A 21,791-nucleotide genomic window follows, 5' to 3' on the forward strand; every position below is an offset into this window, starting at 1 on the left:
ATGTGAGAGAACCTAACCCCCAGTGATTATTATCTACTGGACCATTTCAGCATCAATTCTGTACAGTCATACTACCTATGCTTCCAGTCCACCCCACTGTGGGTGAGGTCAATAATTAAATGCAGGTAGGTTCAGGATTGAATGAGGTAGGCAACACCCTGAGATCATAAAGCCTTTTCTGACCTTGATTCAGAATCTGATAATAAAGAACATCTTAATGCACAGGTGACATACCGAGATGAAATGGAAATTAAACAAATCCTCATGACTTAACAGCTCAACTCTGAAAATAAAACTTCCAGGAATCACAGGGAAATTTACCAATGGACCAACCCAAACACTACCATAAAGTACAGCTTCAAAGAAAAACAACACCTTCAACAAACTGGAAAGATAATTAGGTAAGATAATATCCCATCAGACAGTGACTCAGTACACAGACATCATATTAAAGATACTGTATTAGAGGTCTTCCAGGAAACTTGTTACAAAACAGAAGTTGCATTCCTGATGAAGCCAGAATGACAGCAAAAGATGAAACCAAAAATTTACCCACAAATATAATGTTAATGGGTATTTAATAAATTACAGTTAAAATAATTTAGAGGCAGTAGCTATTCAAAGTGACTATAATCAAATTTCATGAAAAAAGTAGGCTAAGGGCAAATGGCAGAAGAAGAGCGCAAGTACCGAAAATCAAAAAAAAAGCACTTACGATGGCTTGATACTAAAATCAGAAGTCAGACTGGATAAAAAAACAAAATACAACTATATTTCATTTTAGAAGCCCACTTTTGGGGACTTCTGTGGTGGTCCAGTGGTCAAGTTCACGCTTCTGATTCACCAGTTCAATCCCTGATCGCGTTATATGCTGTACTTGGCATAAACAAACAAACAAACAAACAAAAAAACCCTTCAAACTTTATAAAAAATTTTGCACAGCGAATAGAACTATAAACAAAATGAATGAACAATCCACAGAATGGGAGAAAATATTTGCAAACAGTGCAACTAACAAAGGATTCATCTCCAAAATATACAGACAGTTCATGCTGCTCAATATCAAAAGAATAAACAATGCAATCAGTAAATGGGCAGGGACTTCTCTGGTGGTCCACTGAGTTAAAACTCCATGCTCCCAATACAAAGGGCAAGGTTCCATTCCAGGTTGGGGAACTAAGATCTGGCATGCCTAAAGGTGCAGCCAAAAAGAGAAGGAAAAAAAGCGGGGCAGAAGCTCTAAACAGACATTTCTCCAAAGACAGACAGATGGCCAAAAAGCACATGAAAAGATGCTCAACACTGCTAATTATCAGAGAAATGTGAATCAAAACTATAAGGGGGACTTACCCAAGGGGCCAGTGGCTAAGAATCCACCTTCAAATACAAGGGACATGGGTTTGATCCCTGGTCGGGGAGAGGAGCAGCTAAGCCTATGCTCCACAATAAGAGAAGCCTATGCAGTTCAGCAAAGGAAAGCCTTCCAACCACAACAAAAAGCCCCCATGCCACAGCAAAGACCCAGTGTAGTCAAAATATTAACAAATAAATTAATTAAAAACACACAAAAAACTACAATGAGGCATTATGTCACATGAGTCAGAATGGCCATTACCAAAAAGTCTGCAAACAATAAATGCTGGAGAGGGTATGAAGAAAAGGAAAGTCGCCTATACTGTGGGTGGGAAGGTGAATTGGTACAACCATTATGGAGAACAGTATGAATGTTCCTTTAAGAACTAAGAACAAAACTACCATATGATCCAGCAATCCTACTCCTGAGTATATATTCAGGGAAAACTGTAATTCAAAAAGATGCATGCATCCCAATGTTCGCTGCAGTGTATTTATAATAGCCAAGACACAGAAGCAACCTAAATGTTCATCAACAGAGGACTAGATAAACAAGATGTGGTACATATATATAATATATGCGATTTTACTCAGCAATAAAAAAGAATGAAATAATGTCATCTGCAGCAACATGAATGGACCAAGAAATTACCATGCTAAGTGAAGTAAGTCAGACAGACAAAGTAAGTATCATATGGTGTCACTTACATGTGGAATCCAACAACAACAAAAAAATGATACAAATGAATTAATTTACAAAACAAACAGACTCACAGATCCTGAGATCGAACTTAGGGTTACCAAAGGAGAAAGGTGGAGGGAAATGATAAATTAGAAGACTGAGTTTAATACATACACACTACTATATATAAAATAGATAATTAACAAGGACCTACTATAGAGCACAGGAAACTCTACTCAGTACAGGAAAAGAACCTGAAAAAGAATGGAGACACACACACACACACACACACTCACTCACTCACTCACTCACTCACTCTGCTGTACACCTGAAACTAATACTGTAAGTCAACTATACTCCAATAAAAATTTTTAAAACTTAAATAGGACTTCCCTTGTGATGCAGTGGATAAGAATCCTCCTGCTAATGCAGGGGCCACAGGTTTGATCCCTGATGCAAGAAGATCCCACATACCATGGAGCAACTAAGCCCATGCTCCCAGTGCCGAGCCTGTGCTCTGGAGTCCAGGAGCTGCAACTGCTGAGCCCCCGTGCCACAACCACTGAAGTTCGCATGCTCTAGAGCCCGTGCTCTGCAGCAAGAGAAACTAACGCAATGAGAAGCCTGTGCACCGTAACGAGAGCATCACCTCCACTTGCCACAACTAGAGAAAAGCCTGGGCAGTGTTGAAGACCCACCACAGCCCAAATTAATTTAAAAAATAAAACGGCCAAAATACCAGAAGAACCCAAAATGTCCAACTGGTTAACAGATAAACAAACTGTGGTCTATTCATACAAGGAAATATTATTCAGAAATAAAAAAGGACAAACTACTGGTATATACATCAATATGGATGAATCTCAAAAGCACTGTACTTAGTGAAATAAGTCAGACACAAAAGGTTATGTACTGTATAATCCCATTTATATGAAATTCTAGAAAGTAATAAAAAGCAGACAAGTAATTGCCAAGGGTGAGGATTATAGGGAGGGATCAGAATGCAAAAAGGCATAGAACTTATTGGAGTTATGAAAACAGTCTATATTATGATCGTGGTAGTGATTATGAAACAAAGCAGGACCTTAAGGCCCTTGACCGCCCTCCCCACATATCCTCAGCTTGCTTTTTGTCTGTGGAAAAACATTAGCCAACGAATAAGTTTAATCAGAGAAGTGAGAAAATGTAGAAACAAAGGAAAACAGTCCAACAAGACTAAATAACGACAGCTGTAATAACAATAGAATAACAATAATAATGATATGCTAAATATTATACACAGCATGTAATAACTACACAAGACAGTTGTATAACTGTTATCCAAAATGGGTGTTCAGCTACTCGCATCTCAAAAGCTAGTAAGTAGGCAAGGCTGGTGGAAAGGAAAGTTTGCTTTATTTTGAAGACTGGCTCCCAGGGTGAGTATAGTGCTGTCTGTTCAAAGGCTGACTCCCACAACTGACAGTTGGTGGGCAAGAGCTTTTATAGACAGAGGGAGGGGGCTTCATGCAGAAAACAGTACACTCAGCTCCGAGAGTTATCTTGAAATTGGTCACTGGTGGTCTGATCAATGTTATCTTGATTGTTCTAAGTACGACCCTATGCGACCCTTTACAACCCTGTGGACTGTAGCCCATCAGGCTCTCTGTCCAAGGGATTCTCCAGGCAAGAATACTGGAGTGGATTGCCATTCACTTCTCCAGGGGATCTTCCCCACCCAGAAACCCAACTCTTGTCTCAACATCTCCTACAAGCAGGTGGGTTCTTTATCACTAGCAGTACACATTTGTTACCATGTATACATTTACATACTTAAACTAGTGAATATCTCACTTAAAACATTTGTCAAAAATCACAAAGTTGTAAACTTAAAACTGGTAAACTTGAAGTATGTAAACTACACCTCAAAAGAGCCTATTGAAGAAAAGGTGCTTCCGGGAGCTCTCTGGTGGCCTAGTCGTCAGATTTGGTGCGTTCACTGCCCTGGCCTGGGTTCAGTCCCTGGTTAGGGAACTGAGATCCTACAACCTGCATGGCACAGTCAAAAAAAAAAAAAGAAAGATGCTTCAAAAAGAATAAAAGAAAAACTGTGAGTGGGAGACAGTGAGACAATATTATCATTATCACACTACTACTGTATATACACTGTATGCCAGCTGTTTGATTATATTTTATCTTAAAACCACCAAGCAAATTAAGCATTATTGGCCATGAGATTAAAAGACGCTTACTCCTTGGAAGAAAAGTTATGACCAACCTATATAGCATATTCAAAAGCAGAGACATTACTTTGCCAACTAAGGTCTGTCTAGTCAAGGCTATGGTTTTTCCAGTGGTCATGTATGGATGTGAGAGCTGGACTGTGAAGAAAGCTGAGCACCGAAGAATTGATGCTCTTGAACTGTGGTGTTGGAGAATACTCTTGAAAGTCCCTTGGACTGCAAGGAGATGTAACCAGTCCATTCTGAAGGAGATTAGCCCTGGGATTTCTTTGGAGGGAATGATGCTAAAGCTGAAACTCCAGTACTTTGGCCACCTCATGCGAAGAGCTGACTCATTGGAAAAGACTGATGCTGGGAGGGATTGGGGGCAGGAGGAGAAGGGGACGACAGAGGATTAGAGGATGGCGTCACTGACTTGATGGACGTTTGAGTCTGAGTGAACTCTGGGAGTTGGTGATGGACAGGGAGGCCTGGCGTGCTGCAATTCATGGGGTCGCAAAGAGTCGGACACGACTGAGCAACTGAACTGAACTGAACTGAACTGATTTCTATCTTCTTCAATAGATAACAAGATTGAATAACTAGTTAGTAAGTAGCAGAGACAAGATGATTTAAGTCAGTCCAGCCTCTTTAACACACTTATACTCTCAGGAAAGGTTCTATTTTATTAGAGTTCAAAAAGCACAGAACTGAGTATAATATGAGGTAGGGTTATTCATATAGGGAGAGTTTAACAGTGTTCATCTACAGGGAATACAGCATTTGTAGGTATAAAGATTTTTATTTTATACTTTAAATGCTTCTGAATTGTTTTAAAATATTTTAAAAACAAGTATTTTATACCTTTCAGTAACTTATTTAAAAAGATGTTATATAGCCCCAAGTAGTAAATTCATAATGGGTCTCTCCCTTTCTTTTAACTGTTATAACTTTAAAACTGTTAAATATTTAGTAAAATATCCTTATATATCCTGCCTGATATTTAAGAAATGCTCTCTAACATCTAGAAACCAACACTTGAAAATGGCTCCCATTAAACCAATCTATCTATCTATCTATCTATCTATCTATCTATATATATATATATATACACCAAATGAATATTTGTTAAGTATCAGTAATCACACATTAAAATTGTGAAAGATGATGCCTCACAATGGCAATGCCTACAGGTAAAACTTTTCTTTGTACACATAAGCTAGCATCTGGAGTTTTTCTGTTGAACTCTTTATTAGGAGAGATACTGAGATAATCAACTGCATCTAATTAAAGTCTGCTTAGAACTGAAAATGCCTAGTAATCCTGAAGGGAGAAGACATACCAGGAGATTAAATTAATTAGCAGTCAAAGCTAATTAGCAGTAATAAGATTAAACATAGGTAGGGTACTAGACAGAAAAGTCTGAAGATTACACATTTGGTTTTAAGACTCCCCAATGGTCTTCTTGCCTTCAGTCTTTCCTCTTCAAATTACAAATCAACACAGAACTTTTGTAACTTCAGCAATTTGGTTATGAACAAAAGATCACAAGAAAACTGCAGCAATATGAAACATGCAGGAAACAAGTACTGAAAGCTATTATAAAAAAAATTTTAAGGTGGGGCTTGCACTAAAGTATCTCGATGATGGGAAAGAAATAAAAGATAAACATGACCAATGGTATGAATCATAGAAAGAAATCTTAGAATACAGCAGTGACTGAGATATGGGGCTATATAAATGGCTTGCTAACCTGTTTTCCTATAATGTAACTTCCAAAGAGGGAAAAACACAGACTGCATGTATAAAGTAAGTGGGTACTGAATAAGAAAGAAAAATCAAGGAAGGGGACATAAAATAGGTAAAGGAATTGAAAGATACTTATGGTAGCCAAGAGATAAATGGATAAAGAAGATGTAATATATTTATTTGCTACATACAGCAGCTTGTGGGATCTCAGTTCCCAATCCGGGACTGAATCCATGTCCTCGGCAATGAAAGCACGGAGTCCTAACCACTAGACAACCAGGAAATTTCCAGTATTATGTTTAGTTAAATAGGTCAGACAGAGAAAGACAAATACTCTATGTTATCACCTATACGTGGAATCTAAAAAATAAAACAAATGTATATAACACAACGGGCTTCCCAAGTGGCGCTAGTGGTAAAGAATCCAGCTGCCAGCGCAGGAGACATAAGACATGCAGGTTTGATCCCTGGGTCAGGAAGATTCCCTGGAGGAGGGCATGGCAACCCACTCCAGTATTCTTGCCTGGAGCATCCCCTGGAGGACAGAGGAGCCTGGCGGGCTACAGTCCATGGGGCTGCAAAGAGTTGGTCACGACTGAAGTGACTTAGCATGCACACGTATGTAACAAAACAGAAACGGACTCACACGGAGAACAAACTAGTGGTGACCAGTGGGGAGAAGGCAGAGATGCAAGGTAGGAGTGTGAGCTTAAGGAACACAAATTACTATGTGTAAAATAAACAAGCAACACGGGTACACTGCACAACACAGGAAAATATAGCCATCATTTTGTATTAATTTTAAATGGGGTAAAACCTATAAAAATACTGAATCACTAGTTTGAGGTATACCTCAAACTAATATAACATTGTAGGTCAATTATGTTTCAATAAATTAAAAACAAATATCGTTTTAACTTAAAATAGACACTGCAGTGGCAAAAAAGAAAATCATAGATTGTTTTTCCCTTGGAAACTGATGCAGAAGTATCATTACAGAAAGATTATTAAGGGAGAGAGAGACTCTTTTTGAGTGGAAAAGAGCTGTGCTTTGTTATAATGAATTTAAAACTTTGCACAGATATCTAGTTAGAAATATTCTAAGGACAATGAATAAAAACAATACTTTAAATGACTATATCACAAAATAGAAAAAATGTTAAGAACCCCTCCAAGATTTCCTGAAAGCTTTGATTAAACTCTCCCACTAAAATAAAGAAAGAAAAGAAGTATATTTTCATTTTAGCTACACTTATGTAGATTTAAAAGCACAATTCAGTAGGTGAACGTACTGGGTGTTAACCCCTTCAGGCAAAGTACAACCTCAGAAGGCTGTTAACAGAAAGAAAGTTGTATTATTTCTTTAATGTTCAGTGAGAGATGAAGAAGAAAAGAAAACACTTACTGTCCACGAGGATACCAACGGTGCTTAGTAGTAAAGAACATTTTACTGAGTTGTTCTACCATGGGTCCTTGCTCTAAGTGTTCACTTGTTTCTTCTAATCTGGTTTTCAGTACTAGATCATGTGTCTCTTCATTGTTATGCACTGGATCTGGCCGAGGGATAGGCTACAAAATAAACAGCAGTGAACATCAACATGTAGGAATGTTAGTCAGCATCTGATTGAGTTGACGGTAAAATAATTACCACCACAGTATCTCAAGGTGGGTAGATAAGTCACCAGAATGGTTTCACTGAGTTGCACTATCCGTTAGCGTATCAGAATTTATTTCTGGCTGCACCAGGCATGGCATATGGCATCTTAGTTCCCCAACTAGGGACTGAAGCTGTGCCCTCTACAGTGGAAGCACAAAGCCCTAGCCACTGGACCATCAGTGAAGTCCCCAGAAATAGTTTTCTTCTCATACCAAGTTCTGGGTTTCCTTTCCAATAATAAAGTTATTATTTAAATTTATCTTCCCCCAATAATAAAGTACTTATTACTTTAGTCTCTATTTCTCAAAACTATAAATTGTGCCCATTTTACTTTTTAACTTAAAAGTTTATAGTCTCAGGACTTCCCTGATGGTCCAGTGGTTAAAATTCGATGCTTCCACTGCAGGGGGCTTGAGCTTGATCCCTGGTCAGGGAGCTGAGATCCCACATATCACATGGCTCAGGCAAAAAAGAAAAACTGCAGTGTCTACAGTCTTTAACATTAAAGTGAGATACAACGAAAAACCTTTAATTGAAAATGACATTTCTTATATCCAAAAGACACAGGAAAAATTTTCAATATTTTTATTTTAGGTGACTGCACTGGCATTAAATGGTGCTTTATGATAATTTGAGCAGTTTTTTCCCCCAAAGACGTTAATTACTAAAAAAAAAATCTCATTTCTTCCCAACACTAGTAAGATAGTATATGCCCATCAGCAACAGTGGCTGACTAAAGCTCTTAAAAATCAGTGCCTTGGAAAGTCAGCTTACCCATATTTTAAATATTAAGTGATATGACACATAACACAAGACTGTAACACTATATTAGTTTTATAAAAAATATAACATGTATAAAATAACATATATGTACATTATATATATATAACATATATAAACCATATATATATTTATACATAACATATATAAAAGACACTTGCTCCTTGGAAGAAAAGCCATGCCCAACCTAGACAGCATATTGAAAAGCAGAGACATTACTTTGCTGACAAAGGTCCATCTAGTCAAAGCTGTGGTTTTTCCAGCAGCGATGTATGGATGTGAGAGTTGGACTATAAAGAAAGCTGAGTGCCGAAAAATTGATGCTTTTGAACTGTGGTGTTGGAGAAGACTCTTGAGAGGCCCTTGGACTGCAAGGAGATCCAACCAGTCAATCCTAAAGGAAATCAGTCCTGAATATTCATTGGAAGGACTGATGCTGAAGCTGAAACTCCAATACTCTGGCCACCCGACTCGAAGAACTGACTCACTGGAAAAGACCCTGATGCTGGGAAAGATTGAAGGCAAAAGGAAAAGGGAGCGGCAGAGGATGAGATGGTTAGACAGCATTACTGACTCAATGGACATGAAACTAAGAAACTCCAGGAAATAGTGAAGGACAGGGAAGGAAGCCTGGCATGCTGCAGTTCATGGGGCTGCAAAGAGTCAGACACAACTGAGTGACTGAACAAGCTACTAATATTTCTTTTAAGGCCTCAAACAGGAAAAAAGTATTAATTTTTTTTAAAGAAGTGTTCCTTAAACATTTAATTTTATAAGGTCATCTCATATATAGAATGAAATATTAATATATGTCTTTGCAAGTTACTATCAGGCTCTGAAGGATACCAGCAAACACTAGATTAGAGCCTATACTTTTCTCTCCTTTAGGTTATTGTGTTGTTATTGTTTTTAGTCACTACGTCATTCCTGACTTGTTGTGACCCCATGGACTGTAGCCCGCCAGGCACCTCAGTCCATAGGATTCCCCAGGCAATAATGGAATGAATTACCATTTCCTTCTTCAGAGAGATCTTCCCAACCTAGGGATAAAGCTGAGTCTCCTGCTTAGCAGGTGGATTCTTTACCACTGAGCCATCTGAGAAGCCCCTTAGGTTACTATACTTGTTACTAAAGATCAAATGTTTTAAACATTATCAGCTATTTTCAAGTTAATAAATGTTCATTGTCTCTCTTCCTATTCCCAAACAGGCTCAATTCTAATTATCACAAATTCTCTCTGCTTTGTATAATCAAAAACATTTTCTTTCCCAGGCACACAGAAAAAAAGATATTAGAATTAATGGCTTCCTCGAAATCTAAACCAAAAGCCTCTACAGACTCAGAACTGACTTTTTGGTTGCACTTGATCTCCCTGATCAAATTTCAAAGAAAGGGTACATGAATATTTCAGTAAAAAGGAAAAACTAAAACTGTATGTCAACTTAAAAAACATTTAGAACTGTCATCTTGAATTTTCCTTGTTTTTCTTAAGAATTTTAAAATTTTGACTTTTGAAATTTTCCACTAAATCAACCACTAAAAAGAATTGCCTAATACTTACATTTTTACTTTATTTTTCCAAATCATTATTTTTCTGTCCCTGGTTTAAAATCTTTTATTTTCCTAAACTAGAAATCATAAATTCTAGAAAAACATTTTTAGTTTTAATAAGACTTATACCTGGCCAAAACAGAAAGAAGGATCTTTTTACCTGGATATTTGGAATATAATCAACATCTAGATGCAAATGCAAGTTACCAGAAAACCAAGGATATAAAGCATTTTAATTTTCTTAAAGTCAGTGTCAGTAGGTATTTCTACATATGACCAGGATCTTTGTATGCAATATGCTTTCTAGGGCCTAGAGAATTAAAGGGCCCACTAGAGTTGCAGTGGGCTTCCCTGGTAGCTCAGATGGTAAAGAATCCACCTGCAAGGCAGGAGAGCCCGGTTTGATTTCTGGGTTGGGAAGAGCCCCTGGAGAAAGGGCATGGAAACCCACTTCAATATTCTTGCCTAGAGAATCCCCATGGACAGAGAGGAGCCTAGCAGGCTACAGGTAGTCCTTGGGGTCACAAAGAGTTGGACACGACTGAGCAACTAAGCACAGCACAGAACAGAGTTGCAGCTACTTCCTTGAGAAAAGAAAATAAAATCTAAATGTTGTCATGTTTAAATACAGTTATTTAATGCTATATACTTTGTGAAATCTGTAAATCTAGATTCAAAAAGAACATATTTTAACAACAACGTATTTTCAAGAATGTTTCCTATTGTAAATAAAGTCCAATCTGTAATTACTTGAGAAACAAAAAATTTCCAAGCTTCTACAAATTTGTATCTCTTAGCTTTAAAACAGAAAATCATGGAGAGGACCCAATTTATTCAGTTGATCAACAAATATTTATTGTGCATCAACCAAGTACAAAGGTTTTCCAGGTGCTGATGATATAGCAAAAAGTAGAACAAAATAAACAAGGCCGTCTCCTCATGGAGCTTACATTTTAATGAAGGGAGACACACAGAATAGCAGGAAAACATCCATTGTGCCAGAAATGATAAACGATATTGAGAAAAGCAAAGGAAAGAAGGACAACAGGGACTCCAGGGGCAGGGGTACTACTTTAAATGCAGTGGCCAAGGAAGGTCTCTCTAGGTAACAAATAAGGAAAGATCTCAAGGAGAGGGAATAACTACAGGGTTTTGGGGGGGAAAGCATTCAGGCAGAGGAAGCAGTAACCTCATGGGCCCTGAGGCAGGAGCTTCCTAAGTATCTACCTTAAAGAACAGCAGAGAATCTACTGTGTACAGGGATTATGTGCGACCTCACAGGAGCGATCTCCTAGACTAGAGAGGGATACTGAGGACATTGGAGAGGAGACAACTGATAAAGGAAGGGCAACAAAAAAAGAAAGAGACGGGTACGTACGCAAGGGAGTGATGATGATGACGACCATGGAATCGATCCCAGGCAAGGAGAATGTGTGAGATATGTAAAGGACTGTGAAAACATGGTTCCATCAGTCGATGGAGGTCTTAATGAGGGAATAAATAATTCTTGGAGCTGGGAAACTAGGACGAGTTGCTAGCACACTAATGGAATTCTTAAACATCTAGATTGGGAGGAAGAATTATTTGTGATTAAAACCTCTCTAGAAACATGGGCTTCCCTGGAGGCTTAGACGATAGAGAATCCACCTGCAATATGGGAGACCTGGGTCTGATCCCTGGGTTGGGAAGACCCCTTGGAGAAGAGAACGGCCAACCCACTCTAGTATTCTTGCCTGGAGGATCCCCACGGACAGAGGACCTGGCAGGCTACAGTCCGTGGGGTCGCAAAGAATCGGACACCACTGAGCGACTAAGCACAGCACAGTAGCAGGAACAACCACGGCAGTAGGGGCCGCTGTCGGGATAAAAGGTCAAGAAGTCAGAGGCTGGGGTAGTAGACAGATCATCTACGCGGACACTGAAATAACAAAGAATTAGGATACAAACAGTGTTGGTGAGTGTGAAAGTACATTTAAAATCTTCAAAGAAGAGTGGAGGGATGGGGAAGGGAGGATGAGAAGTGAACTGCAGGATGACAGCAAAAAAAAAAAAAAAAAAAACGATAAGTAGATAGCATGATTTAATGATCCAAACTACAAAGCCAGAAGCCGTCAGGGAGGAGGAAAGATCTGGACATGACTGTGAAGAGCCACAGGAACATCTACTCTATCTCTAGGCTCAGTAGGAAAAGGCTTTAGGAGAGAAAGCTAACTACTTAGGACTGCGAAGGAAGCAATGGGGCCAGGGTACAGCCAAGTTTCTTTTAAGAGTCAGAAGGCGAAGGCAACGTTCTAGAAGAAGTTAAGGTTCTGAGAGACTTTATAAAGACAGCAAGTTTTAATAGAATGTAGACATTTTAAGAGTTGGGAAGGATAGGAAAAGTCTCAGATTCAGGGATGTGAAGAGCTATATGGAGATGAGAGTCTGGATAGTGAGAAAAGACCAAACAATCTTGGGCTTTTTAGTATAACTGCTAACCCAGGAATAAAACACACAACCAGAAAAATAATACAAAATAAAAATGGGAGAAGACACAATACAGTATGAGCTGGAGGTTACAGGCCAAAAGTCAGTGACTTACACCCGTTTTCTAAAAACTGTTCAAAGAAATGAAACAGAAAAGGTACAAAATTACTACCTATGATATCTAGCTTGAATACAAAGTAGGCAGACAAAATGATGAAATTTAAAAAAAGAAAACAAAATAGCAAACTAACATTAATCTGTTTTATCAAATCAGTACTCTAGCCTTAATGATTTTAAAAACAGCTACCACTAGATGCATCATATGATGAATTACTTAAGTAATTTTTCCTCAAAAAACAAATCAAATATTACCAAATATAATAGAAGACGGCTTAAAGAAAAAAGAGAAAGCAATTCATACATAAAATAATAAATAAAGACGGGTCAAGTTAAATAAATTGTATTAAAGTAAAAACAAAGCCTCCTTTATCTAGTGCTTCACTTTTGAAGAAATATGGAAAACATTACTTAAACTAGGCCACTTAAAATTATGCCCATGTTGGCCCATTAGAAAAAACTAACCAAAAAAAGGAATTCACCAAACATTAAAAGGATGATCAGAACCAACACAATATAAAAGTTATGAAACGGCACTCTAAAATACAAACTTATCATAATTTATTAGACTGCAATATACAGTAGCATGGCACAATGTGTTTTTAAAATTTATACTAAGTGTGTTTGAGCCCTAGTCAGTAATCTGCCAAATTTTAGGCAATTGATGCCATAATCGTGTTTAAATGGTTCACTTTGTGTATTGAAAAAATCTTTAGAGAAAGAGGAAGAGAAAAATCAAAACAGTAAAATAAAAAAGCCAAAAGAGGATCAACATCAAATAAAGAAAATCAAACAATTCCCTTCTTTTTGGATACTGTAAAGAAGTGTATTTTCAACAGCAAATTAAAAATCATAAGAGATCTGCTTATACATACTTTTGTGTGTTCATATGGAATGTCCACAGAAGGGTGATAGCATACTATTGTCCTGGCATCAGATGTCAGAGCAAGCTCTACTTTGCTTAAAAAAAAAGAAGAACGAACGTTTCAGAGACAGATTTATACTGTATTCAAGGCAAAATGAGTATTAGAGCTCAAATCTGTTAATCACCAATCCCTGAAGAATAAGTGCCGTGTCACTGGACTGGCAAAGGAGGTACCCATATCACAGGAGACAATTCAGAACATCCCACAAAGTGTGTCACTTTAACTACCACAAGAAACCCATTACCCGTGATTTTATCTACTATCCTTCAAATTACTTGTTTTGTTAGTTTGTTCTCCAAATCTTTGGAAGAGATCTTCACATTCACTCATCACTATTAATAGAACTTCCTTTCCTTATCTAAAAGCTACCTTCAAAAAGCTATAAGATTACTTGAATTATTAAAGCTAAAGATCAGCAAAATACATAATCTTCCAGGTAAAGGATCACCTGAATTTCCAATTATAAAGATTGCAGCTGAACACTTTTTCTAGATCAGCATTTCTCCAAGCGCCCTTGGCATAACGCAAAACATGTGTAAGATTCAATCTTTTCAGGTTCAAAAAGTGGCACCTATTATCTAGTCTTATTGTATCACTATCCTAACACTTACTAAATTTACAATTAAAACTGGTGTCAAGAGATAAGAAAATACATTTTTACTAAAATTCACAATAAAACAACTTTGTGGGGCTTTCCTGCTTCTTCAGTGATAAAAAAAAAAAAAATCTGCCTGCCAATGCAGGTGACGGGGGTTTGATCCTTGGTCTGGGAAGATCCCAGATACCACGAAGCAACTAAGCCCACTGCACCACAACTACGGAAGCCCAGATGCTCTAGAGCCCCGTAGCTCCAACTACTGAGGCCCCCACGCCTAGAGCCCATGCTCCACAAGAGAAGCCACCAAGATGAGAAGCCGGCACACAGCAGTGAAGGCCCTGCTCACTGCAGGTAGAGAATGCCCAGACAAATCAACAAAAACCCAGCATAGCCAAAAATAAATAATTAAATAAAAGTAACTTAAGAAAAAAAAAGCTGTAGCTTCTGCACGTAGAACTCTGCTATAAAGGACAGCATTCCATTCATATGCTAGTCCTAGTTCTTAGCACACTGACTAGAACTGAGAAAGTACCAAATAATTTGTGGTTAAAGTAAATATTTGCAATTTAGGATTATTCAATATCAACAAAAGAAAAGATATATAATTGTTTAAGCCAACAGATATGAACTCTAAGAGAAAATCATAAAAGTAATTTAACTTTTCAAAAAAACTAAAGAATGCTTCAGGAAGAAAAGACAGCATTTCTACTAGCACATCTGTCTTAGAACAAATGAAGAATTCACTGAAACACAATGATAAACGATTTTTATTTAAAACATTTATAAGTCCAGACACTGGGTAAATAAGATCACTGAAATATTTTTTTAAAACAAAATTAAAGAAAAATCAGAAAAGAAAACAGAAGTACCAAAATAAGAAATAAGACAATCATTTCAGATAGAGCTAAGAGACTCATTTTTTTTTCCAATTGGATTTCAATACATACCAATTATAGTCATCTGGAAGAGAAGAATACGTAGATTTGTGACCAACACAATATAAGGTTCCGTCTGCAAAAACCCCAAACAGTAAAATGGATTTAGTTCATTTGAGCATATATTCTCACACAAATGTAAAGTTAGGTTTATCCATTCAACCAATATTTACTATATTCACTATGAAACAGGGTTGTACTTGGAGCTAAGGATTCAGCAAGTTAAGATCCTGCCCTCAAAAAAGGTTCAAATCTGGTGAGAGAGGGACATGTAAGCAAACAACTCCAATACAAAGATAAGCCCTGTTAGCACAGAAAAATTGGGAGTAGAAGGGGCACATCGACAAGCTACAAAACAGGAGTACAGGTTCAAGAACACTTTTCCAGCGGAGATGATCTTTAGGGTGTTCTGAAGGATGAAGCAGTAAACTGGAGTTATTAGTGGATAAGTACAACGTTCCTTGCTGCTGCTGCTTCTGCTGCTGCTGCTGCTAAGTCGCTTCAGTCGTGTCCGACTCTGGGCGACTACACAGACAGCAGCCCACCAGGCTCCCCTGTCCCTGGGACTCTCTAGGCAAGAACACTGGAGTGGGTTGCCATTTCCTTCAATGCATGAAAGTGAAAAGTGAAAGTGAAGTCGCTCAGTCGTGTCCGACTCTTAGTGACCCCATGGACTGCAGCCCTCCAGGCTCCTCCGTCCATAGGATTTTCCAGGCAAGAGTACTGGAGTGGGATGCCATTGCCTTCTCTGACAATGTTCCTTAGAGAGGTAATAAAAAGTGCCAACAAAAGAACGTAAAACTTTAGTGTTGGGAATTCCCTGGTGGTCCAGTGTTTAGAACTTGGTGCATTCACTGCCAAGGGCTGGGTTTGATCCCTAGTCAGGGAACTAAGATCCTACAAGCCAGGGAGCACAGTCAAATAAATAAATAAAAACTTTAGTGCAACTGGAGTGCACAGTCCATAAAAGAGGAGTGTTTAAGTGACAAAATACAAAAACTGTTCAAAATCAACTTTTCTTAATCAAAATGCTGACATTTCCTTTTTTAAGAATACCTGCAAATTCAAATGGAGAAGGCAATGGCATCCCACTCCAGTACTCTTGCCTGGAAAATCCTGTGGACGGAGGAGCCTGATGGGCTGCAGTCCATGGGGTCACTAAGAGTCAGACACGACTGAGCGACTTCACTTTCACTTTTCACTTTCATGCACTGGAGAAGGAAATGGCAACCCACTCCAGTGTTCTTGCCTGCAGAATCCCAGGGACAGAGGAGCCTAGTGGGCTGCCCTCTATGGGGTCGCACAGAGTTGGACACGACTAAAGTGACTTAGCAGCAGCAGCAGCAAATTCAAAAGCCATATTTTTTTTGACGGTTTGTAAAAGGTTTCTCTACATCCAGAGAAATGATAATTCTTTTAAATATAAAGGAAAAATGTAGTTCAGTATGGTTTAAAAAAATTCTGAAATCTTCTATAAAGATCAACTTCTCTCAACTAGTCTCTTGCTCCTCAGTATGGAATCCCATCACAACTTGGTTCAAATGCCACTCATCTTTCAAAAGTCAAATGCTACTCTCCCATGAAATTCTTCCCTTCTCCCTGCCCGACAACCCCCATCACAGAAAAGCTGTCTATTTTGCATACTCCACAACCAACACTCCATACAACATTGCTATACCATCTCTGTGGTCTTTCTTTTTTTTTTTTCAATGCACCAGTTATTTATATGTATCAAAGATGTCTAAACAAAGTTGCATTTTCCATCTTTGTATACCTCTCCTTTCCCCAAGGATTGTATATACTTAAGAGTTCTAAATATAAATCCTTACTCAAATACATTAAAAAGTACCTTAACAAAACTCACTAGACCATAAAAGATTCTTCAGCAAAATGTTGACCCCACAATTCCACTGATGTAAAGATAACAAAAATACAAAGAATTATAAATATAACCTCATCTTTCAAAAGATTTATTAATTTTCATTATCTGTGCTAATACAGAGGCGTATTTATTAAGACAAATCAGAAGGTAATGTAAAAACCATTTATACGTATTTTATTTTGTTTGACACTGTTGGGGACCTTCTTAACTATGTATGGATTAGTATTAAAAGTCATCTGTATTCTCTGAACACAAATCAGCTAAGTGATCTACATGCTTGCTGAAAGAAAAGAAGGTTGGGTGGCAGAGGAAGGATAGAGAGAATTTACTATTTTTTTAGGTAAGCAAGAGGGAAAACTCAAGACAATAAGACTTTTAGTTCAACAGAAACTGCAAAATTTCTACTCTGCACTTACAGACATTTGTTTGTACCCTCATGACACATACATTCTACCTTCTATTCCACGTATTGTTTCCATAATTGTCCATTTTAACTACGAGTCTAAATAAACTCTTAAATGAACATCCTGCTTATTACTGTGTCCCATATCGTGCTTAATAAAAAAGAAGAGACAGCTAAACTGCCTCTGAAATGTTAACTTCTGTATAACTAATACTCAAAAAACTTATTTGACATTTTAGCAAGAGAAAAATTCTAGATATGGTTAAGTATCAGAAGTTCTAAAGGCATAATTAGGACTGATGCCAAAGTTAACATCGACCAATCCAAAGCAACTCAATATGCCAAAAAGAATCTCCCATGAGAGTCAGTTCTCCACATCTCAAGGACTTCTCCTGTTTTATGTATATATTTATACACACACACACACAGTTTAACTGCAGTATGATATGATCTGTAAAAGCTGATAGTCCCATTCATTTTCAAATGCTGAATTATCTTAAATTACTTCAACAAAGATGGTATAGCAGAAAGTATATTGAGAAGACACAGTTTTGATCTTAGCTCTAATTTATCAGATATGCAACTTGGTTGAGTTTCCGAGGGCCAGAGAACTCACGCTCCTTCATCTCCAGAAAGAGAATGCCACCACATGATTAGTAAATCATTGTAAAATTCAAAGTTGTAAACATCAAAAGATTTAAGGTGCTTAAAAGCTGTAAAATTTCCACAGTGACTATATATTTCAGAGGGTTTTAAATGTTCCTATCGGAGTATAGGAAGGCCTTTTTATTTATGCTTGTTGAATTTTCCAATAACCGTTTGCTTTGCCTCTCATCTTTTAACATCCTTCCCTTTTGTATAAAATATCAATAGCAACAGTAATAATAATATTTTACCTTCACTAGTAATAATACAAATTGTGTAGAATAAGGGGCTTCAGGATGCAAGAGGTTAGGTAGTCAATGATTATTAGGATGATGGAGTTATTTTCCGGGATAGCCCAACTGGTGAAGTCTACATAGACATTTTTAACTTTGCCATGGGCAGGTTAACTGGTTTTCAGATTAACCTGAGTGAGGACAAACTGCTGTTTCAGGACATGGACTAGGTCAAAATTGATTAGGCCTGATTTCCCATCAGCCTTGGGGCTGGGTTCCTATCAGAGCAAAAGAGAGCCTAATTGCAGCAGAGCTCTCTCCCCAAGTTCTCAACAACAACAAATGCTCCTAGGTAATCAAGGGCTGACTGCAGTTTTGTTTTCACTGATTTTAGTGTATATCTAAAGACTCTTAGCAATCTCCTCCTCTTTACTTAATTACACCTTTACTTATATAGTTTTTTACCCATTAGTCTTCAAATAACTTTTCCTCTTAACTCAGTTCAGTTCAGTTGCTCAGTTGTGTCCAACTCTTTGCGACCCCCACAAATCGAAGCACACCAGGCCTCCCTGTCCATCACTCCCGGAGTTCACTCGAACTCATGTCCATCGAGTCAGTGATGCCATCCAGCCATCTCATCCTCTGTCGTCCCCTTCTCCTCCTGCCCCCAATCCCTCCCAGCGTCAGGGTCTTTTCCAATGAGTCAACTCTTCGCATGAGGTGGCCCAAGTATTGGAGTTTCAGCTTTAGCATCAGTTCTTCCAATAGAAACATTCAATTACAAATGGTAGTCAACAGGAAACATGAACAAAGAAATTAAGATTGGGCAGAGATGAGTAAAAATGTTGGCTGACTAGCTAAACATGAAAAAGAAAACCTATTGCAGCATTCTAACCATATCTGCTTTAGAAATAGGAAAATGCAGTTCACAAACAGAGGAAAAGGGAAGAGAAAAGAAGGTTGGTTGGGAAATAAGATTTTAATTGCCTGTTTATATAGGTCACGGTTTTGACTATCAAACATGTATTACTAGGCTTTGGAGAAAATATTACACTGTATTTCTTCAGAAAAGGAAGAAATTACATTTTTTTAAAAAATTACATAGAAAAAATACAAAAGAATACACCAAAATATTAACAATAATCATCTTTGGAAGATGGAATTGTACATCTGGCCCTTGTTTGCTAATTTTAAGAACTGCCGAAAAAGCAGTATGTGAGGACTTCCATGGTGCCTCAGTGATAAAGAATTTGCCTGCCAATACAGGAGACATGGGTTCAACCCCTGGTCGTGGAAGATCCCACCTGCCAGGGAGCAACTAAACCCTAGAGCCACAACTATCCAGCCAATGTTCTGGAGCCCAGGAGCCGCAACAACTGAAACCAAGTGCCCTAGAGTGCTTGCTCTACAACAAGAAAAGCCACCTCAATAAGAAGCCCGAGCACCGAACACATAGTAGCCCCTGGTCTCTGCAACTAGAGAAAAAGCCTGAGCAGCAACAAAGACCCAGCAGAGCCAAATAAATAAGTAAATAAATAAATACTTCTTTTAAAAAAAGTGGTATGTGAAAACATAAGTAATTCAAACCAGAAAAAGTTCCTCTTTTTTAGTCCTTCACTTGGCCTCAGTTAAATCCCACTTGTGGTCTACAAAGATAACTTACTTGGTCCACATCTTTTACTCTTCATTTATAAATGCTGATATACCTATACAGGTCAATCATCTTTCAAACACACAAATTAGATCATAAAATAGATACTGTCTGACATACACCCCTCTCTATATAAGGATCTTTCCACGTCATACAATATGTGGATTACATATGCCTCCTATATAATAGCAAGCATATACAATAACTAAACACTGTAAATTTTCTTCAGTGAACACATATTATGATATAATATTTGAAAAACATTAAAAAACAAACCCAACTTACTTTGAATTGGAAATAAATGTTTCAAGGTCGTTCTGCTTGATATTGCCCATTTTACTGCTGCCAATGCCATGGTGAATCAAAATGCTTATCAGGTGGTATAAAGATGACTTGAAGAGAAACTGCTTTCAAAATCTGCTTCTAGATATAACAATCTTCACCCCTGCGTGAGAGATAAAGAAAAACCAGTGCTACCTATGATAAACTGAAGCGGCACAACACACTGAACACCACAAAATAAGATCACTACCTAAAACCACAGACACTAACGCAAAACTTTTTACACGACTTTCTGTTTCCAGGCAATACAGGACAAAGAGCAACATCATCAGATGTTATAGTTATGTCCATTCAATGAGTGCACAGCCAATGTGTAATTACTCTTAGAAACAGTCAGTCACACATGCTATACAGAGCATTCTCCTTTCATAAAGCTACTGTGTCTGTGTACAACTTCCCAGGCACCAAACACAAGATCTTACTACATCTCTTACAATGGTACTGCTTCTGATTAAACGAAATATTAAACAAGATGACCCAGCCTTGGCTTATTAAATACTGACTTAGAGAAACACACATAAACATCCTATCCTAAAGCCCCAAATAAAATTTCGCCCTCTTATATACGTATGAGATTTCTACCTTTGCAAGGTGCTTTCACTACCATTCATTTTACTCTCATATTCATCATGAGAAGTATCTTTGATTCATGAATTAATTAAAGTACAAAATTTAAATAACTTGCTTCCAAGAGCTTCAGAGTCAATCGTTTACAAACCGGGAAAGTTTGGGCAAGTCATTAAGCAATCCTCTCAGTTTCTTCCACGGTAAAACCGGGGAAAACAACTCCAGGCTGCTGTGAATAAATGACATACATCACTCGTTTGCAGCTGACTATTGGACGAGTATTCCCCACAGCCCCATCTCCGCACAGTGATAAAATCATCGTACTTTATCAGTCTTAGTTGCTCAACTATGCAGCTGACTCCTTGCACCGTCAGTACATTAGCACTGACATCCTCGAGTTCCTTTCTATAGTTTACAACCCATTTTCCTATACATTATATGCTCTTTCACAAGCGTAGAAGTAGGCATCTCCACTTGAAAAGTTAAGAACCTAGGCTCAGAGAAGTCAAATGGTTTGTCCGCCCACTTGACCGCTGCTTAATAGGTGGTATGGATGAAACGCAAACCCGTATCTTCCGACTACGAACTGAGGAACAGAACGTTTTAAACGACACTGTCTGAAACCCAGGGATCAGATTATTCACCTCAAAAAGAGAATTCGGAGGGTATATCCCTTGGCCTGGAATTCAACCCTGAAGAATACAGGGTTGCGGGGAGCCTGAGAGGGACTGAGGTTTGAGAAACAGGCTACCAGAACTAGCACCTTTGGAGCGTAGCTCCCACAGGAAGCGCGAGGACACACGCCGGCCCTTCTGCAAGACAGACTGAGTCCGGTCATGCCAGAGGCTTTATCCTGCCGTAGGATAGGAGATAAGAGACCTCAACACTTGCCAATAAGCCTCTGGGCCCGCCGAGTTTCTAGGGACCCCTAGACAGGAAAAGGAGAGGACAGCGGTTACCTGGACTGCGGCTCACCGCGAACCCGCCATCTTGCCCCATTCCGGGCTCTAGGCGGCACAGCTCCACGCGCCTTCCTGGCCCGCGGGGCACTCT

The 21,791-nt window shown here is 38.4% G+C and overlaps 1 protein-coding gene across 6 annotated transcripts in view; it reads right to left on the reverse strand.

The window, feature by feature from the left end:
* The window catches only part of MRPL42 (mitochondrial ribosomal protein L42), a 28,507-nt gene extending 6,716 nt beyond the window's left edge, over window positions 1-21,791 (reverse strand). Inside the window, exons 1-6 of one of the 6 annotated variants that reach the window (XM_040234409.1) lie at window positions 21,698-21,791; window positions 20,890-20,964; window positions 20,115-20,274; window positions 15,028-15,091; window positions 13,432-13,516; window positions 7,391-7,554 (exon numbers count right to left, since the gene is read on the reverse strand). In XM_040234409.1, coding sequence (XP_040090343.1) covers window positions 7,391-7,554; window positions 13,432-13,516; window positions 15,028-15,091; window positions 20,115-20,184 — 383 coding nt within the window. In that variant the 5' untranslated portion in view covers window positions 20,185-20,274; window positions 20,890-20,964; window positions 21,698-21,791. Of the gene's footprint in view, window positions 1-7,390; window positions 7,555-13,431; window positions 13,517-15,027; window positions 15,092-20,114; window positions 20,275-20,753; window positions 20,968-21,697 lie in introns of all 6 variants that reach the window. The other 5 variants (XM_040234411.1, XM_040234412.1, XM_040234410.1 and 2 more) reach the window with 5 other exon arrangements.

This window comes from Oryx dammah, unplaced genomic scaffold (assembly GCF_014754425.2).
Source record: "Oryx dammah isolate SB20612 unplaced genomic scaffold, SCBI_Odam_1.1 HiC_scaffold_29, whole genome shotgun sequence".
In the NCBI taxonomy this organism is placed as follows: domain Eukaryota; kingdom Metazoa; phylum Chordata; class Mammalia; order Artiodactyla; family Bovidae; genus Oryx; species Oryx dammah.